This window comes from Crassostrea angulata, chromosome 6 (assembly GCF_025612915.1).
Source record: "Crassostrea angulata isolate pt1a10 chromosome 6, ASM2561291v2, whole genome shotgun sequence".
In the NCBI taxonomy this organism is placed as follows: Eukaryota; Metazoa; Mollusca; class Bivalvia; order Ostreida; family Ostreidae; genus Magallana; species Magallana angulata.
The window spans coordinates 59,793,926-59,806,466 of NC_069116.1; the positions used below are offsets into that span (position 1 = coordinate 59,793,926).

Here is a 12,541-nt window from a genome sequence, read left to right on the forward strand (position 1 = left end):
ATACCTGAAAAATAAAATGATTAAAAAAAAAGGCGGTGGGGTGGGGGGGGGGGGGAGTTGGTGGAAGAGATAATTGAATACCTGCTTCCAATGTCGCTGTGCTCTCATAAGATTCTACTTCTCATGCAAATTTATATTTGTACATTGATTTGGTATTACAACAGAAAACTTTACAATCACTGTGTACACGAAGACAGTTTGTTTGTCTTCAGTTCAATAAATTTATGATATTAAGCGGATCTATAAGTACGAAACATTTTAACACAACAGCCCCTATTCGTAATGGCAATAAATTATACCATTGCTATTTTTAATCTAAATAAACATGGAATAATTAATGCAATATCAATGAAGGCGTTCACCAAGAATGTGGTATTTATAAAAATAATTCACGATATTAAAAAATTCAGGTGAAAACAAGATAACTTTGTTAAAAATTGACTTAAAGAGTTCAAGAATTTTGATTCGAATTCCGACGGAGGTCTCACCTAGTCCCCGCAATGAAGCAGCGATAATAATGTGATAGGTTTATCGAAGGTTTGTTCTATTTTAACCTTATCACCCCCTCCCTCAAACAACGTGAGTTCTGGACAGGAAAGCAATGGATGGGCCTGCTTCTACAGCCATATAGAGCGCCAAACAGGGTGATTCACCGAGGAGATTGGGTGGAACTTATTTCCTGCCAGGGAAAAACAACTTGCATGCGTTGATACACATTGATAGAGGGAGAACGAACGTCGTCAATTATACAGATTATTGCAGGGGCAAACCCCATTTTTAAAACTTTCATAATGCCGTTTAAGCTCATAAGCGTTTAGATCAAATAAAAACTGAAAATTTAAGAATGAATAGTTGCTATTAATATGAATCTAAAATCATATTCAATCGTTATATTAATTTTTATTACATTTAATTTTGGGGGGAAATATTTTCAAAACGGAGCTTAATATCCGATATTTATTTTAAGAAATAACTATACTACGTCACGAAAGTATGAAGTGCAGATTTTTTTTACATACAGTGAAAAAAAAATACTTTTTGGGCAGCAATTTTTTTTTTAATTTTAAAGTAAGTATAAAAAAAATCACAGATTTTCAAAGTATAAGAGTTTAAATGTTTCTTTACTCGACAGTTGGAATATAAGATAGAAGTTCATGAATTTTGAAATTAACACAGAAATACAAACACACCAAAAAAAAAAGAAGAAATAAAAAAACCACCAATAAATATCTTTTGGTTCAGGAGAAAGTTTTAAATTCTTAAAACTACGATTTAGATAGAAATATATTTATCAGTTAGATCAGACCTGAAAAGAAACGGATATTTATATGATATGATGAAAAAAAAACCCCTTTAATCATTCATTCATTCTTGCAAATTACACCTTTCATTCTTGATGACCCACTGTACATAAATTCAGAGCACACCCTCTTAGTTTAATAATAACAATTCGACCAACTTAGTGACAAAAAAACCACGTGAATCTGTTCAAGAAGTTTCAGTTTTAGTGTTGAATTGAATTCAGCCATTCCAAAGGTTACAAAAGAACCTGATTTAATTTTCCAATGGGATATTTTATTTCTTCGCCTGGTCAGATACTTTGATCTAAATTTGCGCGTTCTTTCACGTGGTACTGTTTGTCAAAACACCGGAAGAGGCGACTTTTATCAGAAGTTGCCGATTGACCGTGAAGCGAGCACTTGGTAGAGGAACCTCCCGAATACTTTTCCACAAATAGACGACACACCGAAACCTGTCACAGTGTACACACAAACAAACCATCCTCAGATGTAGCCAGATCCCCATACCATGACCAGTTACTGGCTTCAGGAACAATGAGATAAAATACTCTTCTAGTCAAACACCCTGCAGTTTACTCATTTTTTCAGCAGTGATGTTGTTATTTCGTTTTGTGCTAATTATTTGTTTGGAAGGAATCTCAGCAAAGGTAATACTCATGTTATATTTTTGTCAAAAATTAACACAATTTAGGATAATACTAGTATTCGGCAACCATCGACTTTGATTATGAATGACGATGTCGGGTTTTTTAATCACAGTAATTTATATTTTTAGGTTCATCATACTAGTAATAATGGGAATCATTTAGGTAAGATTTGTTGAGTAAATATCCTTGAAAAGTTAGGAAACCAGAACGATTGAACACAGTAACATTACCAAATTTTTGTGGCTTCAAATTTTACAGTCAAGTAGAAATATAACAGAAAGTATAAATATATATACGTAACCAAATTGCTTTAATAATTGTATCTATTAGGTTAATTTTGTAACGTCGCAAACTCTTATTATAGAGAATTCATACGAACGTTTATTTAATTGATTTAAAAACCATTTTTTCCCACGCTAAATGTAAATCTATAAATTATATTTATATAACAAAAACTAATTTTAGACCAAAGAAACATAAGTTCATACCGATTTTCAGATTGCGTAACACGAGTCAATAGTCACATGCCGGAATTAATCAGCATTCTCTTACAATTAAATGTCGATAAGTTATCCTAGCGTGGGACAGTGAATATACCAATCCCTTCAGGCATCAGACCCAATCCTGGAAGTCCAAGAATGCCAGATACTGACACCCCAGCGATGACGTCAATAGTTCACGTAAACACACAGAAGAATAAAAACTTATCTTGGACAATATTTGCCAACTGCATTGAAAAGAAATCAGGGGAGATAACGCTGTTCATTATGGTTATTAGCCCAGTGATTACATTTTTACGGAATGCAAATATATCAACTTTGTAGTTCTTCTGACCGAAAATATACATAACATGACTGCTATACACTCTTCGATTTTTTTTTGTTATGATACTTATAAAGCTTATTTCAATTGATCAAATATTTCCTTCAAATAACATGTATATTTCTCCTCAATATGATTGTATCAAGAAATCCTTAAGAAGCATATCACAAAAATCTGTAGACAAAACATTCTCTGAAAAAACAAAGAAACTGGGGGGGGGGGGGGGGGTGTCAGTGATTATCCCTACGAGTTAGGTCAAAACTAATTTGACCCTTTTGCACTAAAAACGCAGCTTTTGCTGCTGTATTGACATTGGTCGCCAGTGTTTCTGACCAAACAACTTTTTACATCCAATATTGTTCTAAATTATGCACAATGATCAGATTGAATACGGTAATTTAAAAAAAAATTATATAATCTTAAACAGAATAATATTTCAAAGCCATTTTGCACTTTAAAGCTGCAGTGTGTATGTGGCATATTAAGACATAGGGGTCATAGATGTAGTTTTATTTATTTATTTATCTATTTATCTATTTTTGAAAGAGGGCTACAAAGGAAAAATTCTTGCAAAATTTGACTACAAAAAGAAGACTTTTTTTTGTATATTCGCATAGTTTTAAGCTGTAAGTCAATCAAATTCTTTAATACTATAGCTATAGAATGTTTCAAATATATCAACAGGGACTACAGATTATTTCAAATAAATCAAAAGTTCAAAGTAGGTTTACATAAAAATTTGTAATAAATGTTTAGTGTTGATAATTTTCCCAAAAATGCATGATTTTAGTCATTTTTTCTTGAAGAAAAAATTCAATAAAAATTATTATTGCACGAATATTTAGAGCCCTCCAAAAACTTACCCGTTTATTCATTCATTTTAGATTAATTTTGGTCGCTAGCGCTGTAAACTTAAAACGTGACCAGTGAGATTTCTTAAAATAAAAAAAGCTCTCGTTCTTGATTTAGATAAAAGTACATGGATAAGCATTGAATCACACCCCACCAACCCACCCCACCTCCACCCCCTCTCCCCAAAAAATAAAAAAAAAAATAGAAAATAACACGGGTAACCGGAGGAGTAACTAACAGTAATACACGAGTTACGAGGATTGCTATATTTATTACAGTTTAAGAGAGATTAAATAAATCAAATTTCGTAATTTTTGTATTACTGCCACGCACTAAAACCCTTTAAAATCACGATATATTTCCTCACAGTTGACCATCGTTGGGTTTTGTTGGGAACTGGGTTCCAAGGGAACTGAAAATGGTTGGTTCGTGGGTACTCGATTTCGTGGGCATCTGTCCTTGTAGCAATTTTTTTGTATTCACGCAAAAGCTAATATCAAGATGGTATGATTGTAGCGTCATGAGTTATTTTCATCACGTTTGATGAGCTACAGCTAAGCTTGTGATTCTACAGTAAATACCGGTAGTTCTGTGTGATGAAGACAACATTGAATGGTCGGAAAAGTACGGAATCCATGACCGTCTCAGCTGGGATTCACTATTTCTCTTTTTCTGCCTGTATTTCAGCTCACAAACTTCAAGCTATATCCAAGTGGTTGGACGGCCGCTCAGACACAACCATTTATGACTACATATATTATGTTAATGCAGGTAAACAATCAGCCGTTTGTTGTTTGGTCAACGTGCACTGAATTTATTTAAGATGTGGTCAATAATACGGGCCCATTATAACGCAGTGTGTCTTCTTCCTGTAGGTGCGGGTTTGAACCTTTTTGAGGGTGACATACAGGGGTACCACCGAGGGAACCACCATACTGTAAGGAACCAGTAAAAGTGTACATCGTTATAGTACAAACCTGTAAACATTGATAGAAAATAACTTCAAGTTATTCCTCTGTAATGCATGGTACAGGGGCAGTAAGAAGTTAAATAATTATATTTAATCATACACGTGAAGATCAAAAGAAAAATGATATTACTTTCATATACCACATGATAAAATGATTCAAAATATATAATTTTTGATATAACTTGAGGTCGATTTGCCTTTGTTGATACATTTTGTTGCATGAATTCATTCTTATTACTTTGATATTTTTTTGGTATTGTGACAGCTTAAGGCAGCGATAACTAACCACAATGGTTTATGGAACACTCGAGTTGTTCCTTACCAGTTCGATCCACTATTTAGTAAGTGACCTTGTGTTGATGAGAAATGTGATATGAAATAAAAAGTAGAAAAATGAAAAACAAAATAAATTCACATACGAATTCATAAAATCTGCATAAAAAGTAGCAGCTACGAAATATTTGTGCATTAGGCTTGCTTAGATGCAAATTATTTCTGTTGATGATATTTGTAATAACTTTGAGTCTATATTTGTAAGGAATGGAGGACAGACATATTGTATTGGATGCAATAGCAGATTTCCACAACAAAACCTGTATCAAGTTTATCCCGAGAACAACTGAGAAAGATTTCATCATATTTAAGCAAGTCAATGGGTATGGACTGTTATATACTATTGTATCAGTGTTTTGCTTGTATGTTGTGACATAAGGTTATAGATCATTCTTTAAAAAAAAATAAGAGTACGATTATAGGATCTGTAATTTTCTTTGAAAATAGATAGCAGAGTAATTTTATACTTTAATTTCAACAGTTCATTACTCGCGTGTTCCATTATCTAAACAGGAAGTTGTGGATTTTTCATAAAATCACGTAAAGGGCACTCACGTAAATTTGACGGGAAAGAAAAGAAAAAGACTTTAAAGTCATAAAAATATCATGTGATACATATTTTACATTGATGTAAAGTTATATCGCAAAAATTACATATATATATTTATAGGTTGTTTATAAACAACGTGAAACTAATTTTTTTTAGGTATTTGCAAACAGTATAACATTAATGTTTAGGTGTTAACGAATAGTATAAGGTTAATTTAATTTTAAGTGTTAAGTGTGAAATTTACAGGTATTCTTAAACAGTATAAAATTAATTTTTCAGGTGTTCCTCTCATATCGGGAGACAGGGCGGGGCCCAGGACGTGTCCCTTGCCACAGACTGTCTTAAAAAGGGCACGGCCATACACGAGCTGATGCACGTGCTCGGCTTTTTCCACGAGCAAAGTCGTCCGGACCGAGATTCCTGGGTTAGAGTGATCTACTTCAATATAATCCCCGGTACGTATGGGTTCTTGTACATACCTGTATGTAAAAATGTGTGACGTTTTATTGTCTAAGTGCTGCCCCTCCCTGTGTCTGATATGTATGTTATGTGTAAGGTTTATGAATGGTTTCATTCACACGTACCAATTTAATTGTTTCCATGTAATAATCTATAATTTTCGATAAAAAAATATTGTATATTCATTCACTTGTATACTGGCACTATTGATTTCGACGATACATTTTACAAAAAAAGTATCTGATATAAAAAAGAAGAAAGAAAAATTAACACTTCAAAATATCTACTTAACTTATTCTTACTAGTTGTTGTTACTAGACAAGAGAAACAACTTTGATAAACTGAGTTCGTGGGAGGTGGACACTCTGCGAATAAGGTATGACTACGGCAGCGTGATGCACTATTCCAAGACAGCGTTCAGCAGGAACGGTAACCCCACCCTGCTCCCCACCCAAAGGACGAACACCGAGATAGGTCAGCGGCACGGCTTCAGTCCCCTAGACGTCGAGAAAGTCAACACCCTGTACAAATGTGGTCAGTTTTAAAACACTCTGGGCCGTATCATGTGTGTTACAGTTTATCCTCCTTAAAGCCTAGTTATGCGGGAAAAATTAATTCATATTTTGTTTACACGGCTGGTTTTTGTGGTTTCATCAATTTCGTTGTTAATTAAGTTGACCTATGACATGAAATGATTAAAATGTTTATTGATGTACAATGTCTAATAACAGGTTCCATTTGAAGTATCATTGGCTATGAATTTACGTATCCTTGAATAAACGAAAATTGACGCCAACGAATATTACTGAAATTAAGGACACGGTTCATATGTTTTATTTATTCTTTTTTGAAGATCTATAATTCATTACAATATAATTTACCGGTATGTCTTGTTTTGTCATTAGGTGACATTTCACCCACCATACAGACGCCCCTACGTCCGACCCCTGACCTGACGGACCCCCTGATGGCCCTCACCCAGCTACAGTCGCTGTCCTGCCAGAGTCACGGTTGGCTGCCCTGGTCCAAGTGGTCACGCTGTGACCTCAACTGTCAGCAGCAGCGGCAGCGCTTCTGTCGGCCTGAGTGTACGGACATCCGGGACTGTCCCGGTGGATCCAAGGAGGTTCAAAACTGCCAAACCACGTGTCGGCGTGAGTACATTTCATGCATTAAAATGTAAGTCGAACAGTAGGGTCCTCAGAAGATGATTTTTTTCTTATGCTCTTCTTATACTTTTAGACAATTTTTTTTTTTCAATAAAAAAAAATCAAAATTATAAAAATTCAAAATAAAACTAATTTGAAAGTAAATTTTCCAAAATTTTAGACAAGTGCACGATACGTGCTAGAAATACTTAATACAGGTATCACTTAACTTATAATAAGTAATATATTTTGTTCCCTCCGGAGTTATCCATCTTTGAATAGATACAATGACCGTTAACATTTTTTTCTAAAACAGGTGCGTTTTACATCGGCTGCTGGAAGGTTGACCCCAACAATATGACGATATCATCGGCAGGAGATTTCAGAGGTGTACTGTTTGACCAGTTAGAGATCGTGAGGAGATGCGCGGACATCGCTGCGACCAATGGCTTCTCGGTGTTCGCCATGTTTAACAACACGGAATGTCTGACGGACGCCGGCGCCTACCGGAACTTCTCGTTGCTAGGTGTGTCGGAGCATTGTGGAATCTCCTCCATGGGCGGCCCGGATTCTATCAGTGTCTACACTTACGAAAAACGTAACGTTGCTATGTAGTAGTCCACCATTTCAGCTGAGACTAGTATTCTTTTCACATACTTTGTTTAAAAAAAATTGATGATTTTGTTTCGCGATATTGATATACCGGTTGCAAATAAGTCCACTGCGACTATCATTTTGCGACCAAGCCAATGATAACAATCTTGAATAAATACAAAAAACATAGATAACATAGATACATTTTAAAATTGTTCGCAGCGATAAATATTCACCACAAAGAGGCTCTCGCGAATTAAGCGATTTTTTTCGAAAGCAAAAATGTTCGTTTACAGTGGTAATATTTGAAGAAATTTTTTTCTTGCAGACATAGACGGAGGGTGGGGAGACTGGGGATCCTGGCAACAGTGTGACCAGTCATGTGGGGGAGGGAAGCAGTACCGGTACCGTCTCTGTAACAGCCCTCCCTCTGTCGGCGACGGAAACCCGTGTCCCGGAAGTGACGAAGAACATCGGGAATGTAATACACAGAAGTGTGTGGGTACGGACGTCAGCTTTTTCAAAACTGAAGCCCCGATCTAATCATCATATATGTTGCTATTAACAGGTGTCTTAACTGTTATAATAATCGTTAGATTTATGAAACAATTGAATCAAATTTTGATCGCAAGAAGAAGTGTATATATTTTTTTCTTACTACGAACATTTAATTACATTTTCGTTTAGTTAACTACATATATTGACTTCAGTTCACATAATACCATACCTATATTGTTTTCATTTCGATTAAAAAAACACTTTTAACAGAAAAAAGTAAAACTCAGTTGGTAGTACATTTGTATGGTATTTTAAATGATGTCCCAGTCGGTAGTAAGCAGCAATATATTCAACACTGTGAACTAGATTTACATGTACAATGTTTGGACATCAGTCCATTCTTGATATTGATGTAAAGTATCGCTTGTTTTTCAGAGAACCCCCTGTGTGGGAAGAAGTTTTACACCAGTGAGTCGGGGGAGGGAGGGATAGTCTACCTGAACGACTACAACAACTCCATGGAGTGTAACTATGAGATCGAGACACGGAGTCTGTACACCATCTCACTCCTCATCACCAGAATGGACATAGAACTGAGCCCAGGGTGTCAGTATGACGCACTGATGGTAAGTATTGATGGTATTGAATATGACGCACTGGTGGTAAAATACATGTATGAATAAACATTGATAGTAAATATGACGTACTGATGGTAAATATGACAGTCTCATTGTAAAATGAATCATTCATGGTAAATGTATGACATTTTTTGAATACATGACGAACTGATGATTAATTTGACACACAGATTGTTAATATAAATAAACACTGATAGTAAATATGACGCACTGATGGTAAATATGACGCACTTGTTGTAAATTGACGCATTTATGGTAAATGTATGACATTAATGGATACATGACGCACTGATGATTAATATGACGCACAGATTGTAAATATGAATAAACACTGATAGTAAATATGACGCACTGATGGTAAATATGACGCAATTATTGTAAATTGACGCATTTATGGTAAATGTATGCCATTATTGAATACATGACGCACTGATGATTAATATGACACACTGATCGTAAATATGATTTTCTGATTGCTAAAACGACGCAAGGATAACTACTTATAAATCATGTATGATGCACTGTATGTTGATTCATATGACGAGCTGATGGTAAATAAGTATACTGAATGATTGTAAATATGACGCGCTAAATTTACAAACTTGTACGAGACATTACGCACTGATGGTAAACATGGATACGTTTAAAATGATGGTTGTGCAATGTTTTACACCAGGTGTATGACGGGGAGAACAGCTCCAGTCTGATGGGGGTACACTGTGGGAACATCAATCCCTACCCCATGATCTCCTCCTCCAACAAAGTGAAGCTTAAGTTCCAGTCTGACGAGACCATCACAGGCACGGGCTTCACTATGTACTACACCATCAACAACAGGCAGAGTACGTCTCTCTCTCTCTCTCTCTCTCTCTCTCTCTCTCTCTCTTTCTCTCACCCCATCTGTATATTTTTTCTCTCTCCCCACATCTATTTTTTCTTTGTTTTTCTCTCTCTCTCCATTTGTCTAATTTTCTCTCTCCCTCATTTCTCTTCTCTCTCTCTCTCTCTCTCTCTCTCTCTCTCTCTCTCTCTCTCTCTCTCTCTCTCTCTGTGGACATTATTAGATCATTTGTTTAAATGTTAAGTAGAACTGTTAGGGATATACTTTTTAGCTAGCCAAAGGTTTTTGGTTTACTCCACTCCTCTTCAAAGCCAAGGGTTTTCGGTCCCATAACGGGGAGCGGAGTGGACCGAAAACCCATGGCGAGCGAAGATATGGATACAAAACAACTTGTATTGTTTAGTGTATGTTTAGATTTTACCGCCGGTATTCATTATGATTATCTAAGTAAATTAATAGTATCACAAATTACTGATTTTCCAGGAAAGACCTGCGTTGAGCCAGTTCCAACGGCGCACTGTTCTATGACGTATACAACTCACTTTGTGGGAGACACGGTGACGTATCAGTGTCACCATGGTTACCACTTCAAAAATCCCAGTCACCCAGCAACTCTCGTCTGCTTGGATCAGCCCGCCTTCGCCGTGTGGTCAGACATCTTTCCCGTTTGTGTTCGAGCCTTCAGAACTTTCATAAGAAGTCAGTCTCTATAAAATACTACAACAATACATCCCAAATTAAGCTTCCGTTAAAAAAAAAGTTCATTTACAACATACACGGTAATTCTATTGTGTATAAAAATCAAAATCAGGATTGTGATATTAAAGGCTGTAGACCTTTTTATTTAGAAACCCCGACTGTGTGTGATTTTGAGGGAAACCTGTGTGGATTTCAACAAGGTTCTGAGAACAATTTTGATTGGTGGATCGAGAAACCGAGAGAAACACAGTACATACAAAAACCACGTATTGATAGTAATAATTCCACGAAAGGTAAGCGCTAAGTATCTAACAAAGTCTGATCGCCATTTTAGTGTGTTTTTGTTTGACATTTATCAATATCATACTAATTCAAATAAAACAAGACTTATGAACTTTTGCAATGCATTCATCAGAAAATATCAAAGAATAACATTATTTTCAATTGTCCATCAACAATTTTGACAAAAACCCAAAAACTTCTAATCCTCGTCACTCCTTGATTAATTCATGAAATTCTGCTTTTATGTCATCACTGCCTTTTTTTTTAAGTCAAAAATATAGGTCTCTAATGTTGAAATTCGTATATAGATTGTACACGTACGCCTTCACTTGTCATATATTTTTTTTTCATAAAAATCCAGCTAGACAGATAATGACCTTGTAAAATATCATACAGGTTACTTTAAATGGATAAATTCACATGACGTTGTTCTAAATGCTTCAGTAATACAGACCCCTGATCTCAGCTGTAAAACAACTTGTATAATTTTATTCTTCTTCCTAAATTTAGAAAGATTGAAATTTAGTAAACTGAGGTTTAGGTTATTCCTTATTACGTCTTCGGACCACAGGCAAATATAGGTTGATTTTAAAAGTAAAAATTTCTTTTAATAGGAAAACATTTTTGCGGCCATTTAAATATTACACGTATTTACCAATTAAAAATGTCCCTGTGCTTCAGACACCCATTTTTACCCTTATCTTTTACCAAAAGCTACATTTGATTCACACAGGTCACTTCCTGTATACGGAATCATTACGTCACGGCGCTCCCGGTGACATAGCGGAAGTCGTCTCAAGGACGTACACTACACAGAGCGGACGTAGCCAGTGTCTGTCATTCTCGTACACCGTGTACGGAAGAGACCAGTCCAGTCTACACGTGAACGTAAAGGACGCCATCACGGGCGCAGTGTCAGCGCCATGGTCCACAACATCCAGACCAGACAGTCAATGGGAGACAGCCCAGATCCAGATATATCCAGACAACCAGTTCCAGGTACTTTACTTCCTGCTTATTATGTTTTCATGTTTTATGTTTTCATGTATACATGAATTACGTGTATATCTGGAATTATCGACGGTTATGGAATCATTTATCTATTAAATAACCAGTTCCTTATATATTTCTTGTACATGTATATAGTATCTTGATTTATTGTGTATTTAGTGAAAATGATATAATGAATGTTCCCCAAATAGGGAGGGTTCGGTTCATTTGCCTGTAGATTTATCGAGATAACCAGTTCCAGTTTTACTTCTGTTTGTATATCGTATCTTTTTATATGTAATATAATGTCTTTATACCTATTCAATCAAAATAATAAGTTTCAGATTAATTCATTATTGTTTATTATATTTTGTACGTCTGAAATAATACAGGATTTGATCAAATTACCTCACTTAAATTCTTTAGATATTGTCGTTTAAAAATTGATTGTCTATTTTTTTTTCAGATAATTTTCCGTTTTGAGATGGGTACTGGATTTGGTAGCTCCGCCGCTCTTGATGACATCATAACACGTGACGGTTCGTGTAATTAAAGATTCCAACAGCTGTAATGTCGCTAAAAATCAACTTGTTGTTCCATAACCAACATAGTCCTTCATTTAGTAAAATTATCATACCACAACGACATAAATCAAAAACTGGGAAGAACTCCATAGAAGTTGCATTTTTAAATTATCATTTTGTTATTTTAAAGCAAACAAGGATTTCATGTGCAGATACTTTTGATTTTATTTATAATGTCAGACACGCACATGGTACGCAATATATCATTTTTATGTATCACAAAATAATGTTAAATTATTAAAGACGGGTAGTTAACGAATCAATGAATTTGTCCTCATTTTGATCAAAATGGCACAACAGCTAATCTGGACTGCATTGGTAACACAAAAATGA

General features: G+C 35.4%; 1 protein-coding gene across 1 annotated transcript; it reads left to right on the forward strand.

Annotated features, from left to right (window-relative positions):
• Positions 1-1,629: 1,629 nt before the first annotated feature.
• Positions 1,630-12,467, forward strand: LOC128188023 (uncharacterized). Its single transcript, XM_052858784.1, has 17 exons — positions 1,630-1,948; positions 2,077-2,110; positions 4,310-4,393; positions 4,498-4,559; positions 4,858-4,933; positions 5,131-5,248; positions 5,755-5,930; positions 6,253-6,468; positions 6,840-7,088; positions 7,399-7,680; positions 8,005-8,178; positions 8,610-8,800; positions 9,489-9,654; positions 10,137-10,352; positions 10,502-10,645; positions 11,368-11,633; positions 12,091-12,467. The coding sequence occupies exons 1-17, from the start codon at positions 1,895-1,897 to the stop codon at positions 12,175-12,177; spliced, it is 2,595 nt and encodes an 864-aa protein (XP_052714744.1). The 5' UTR covers positions 1,630-1,894; the 3' UTR covers positions 12,178-12,467.
• Positions 12,468-12,541: the final 74 nt, after the last annotated feature.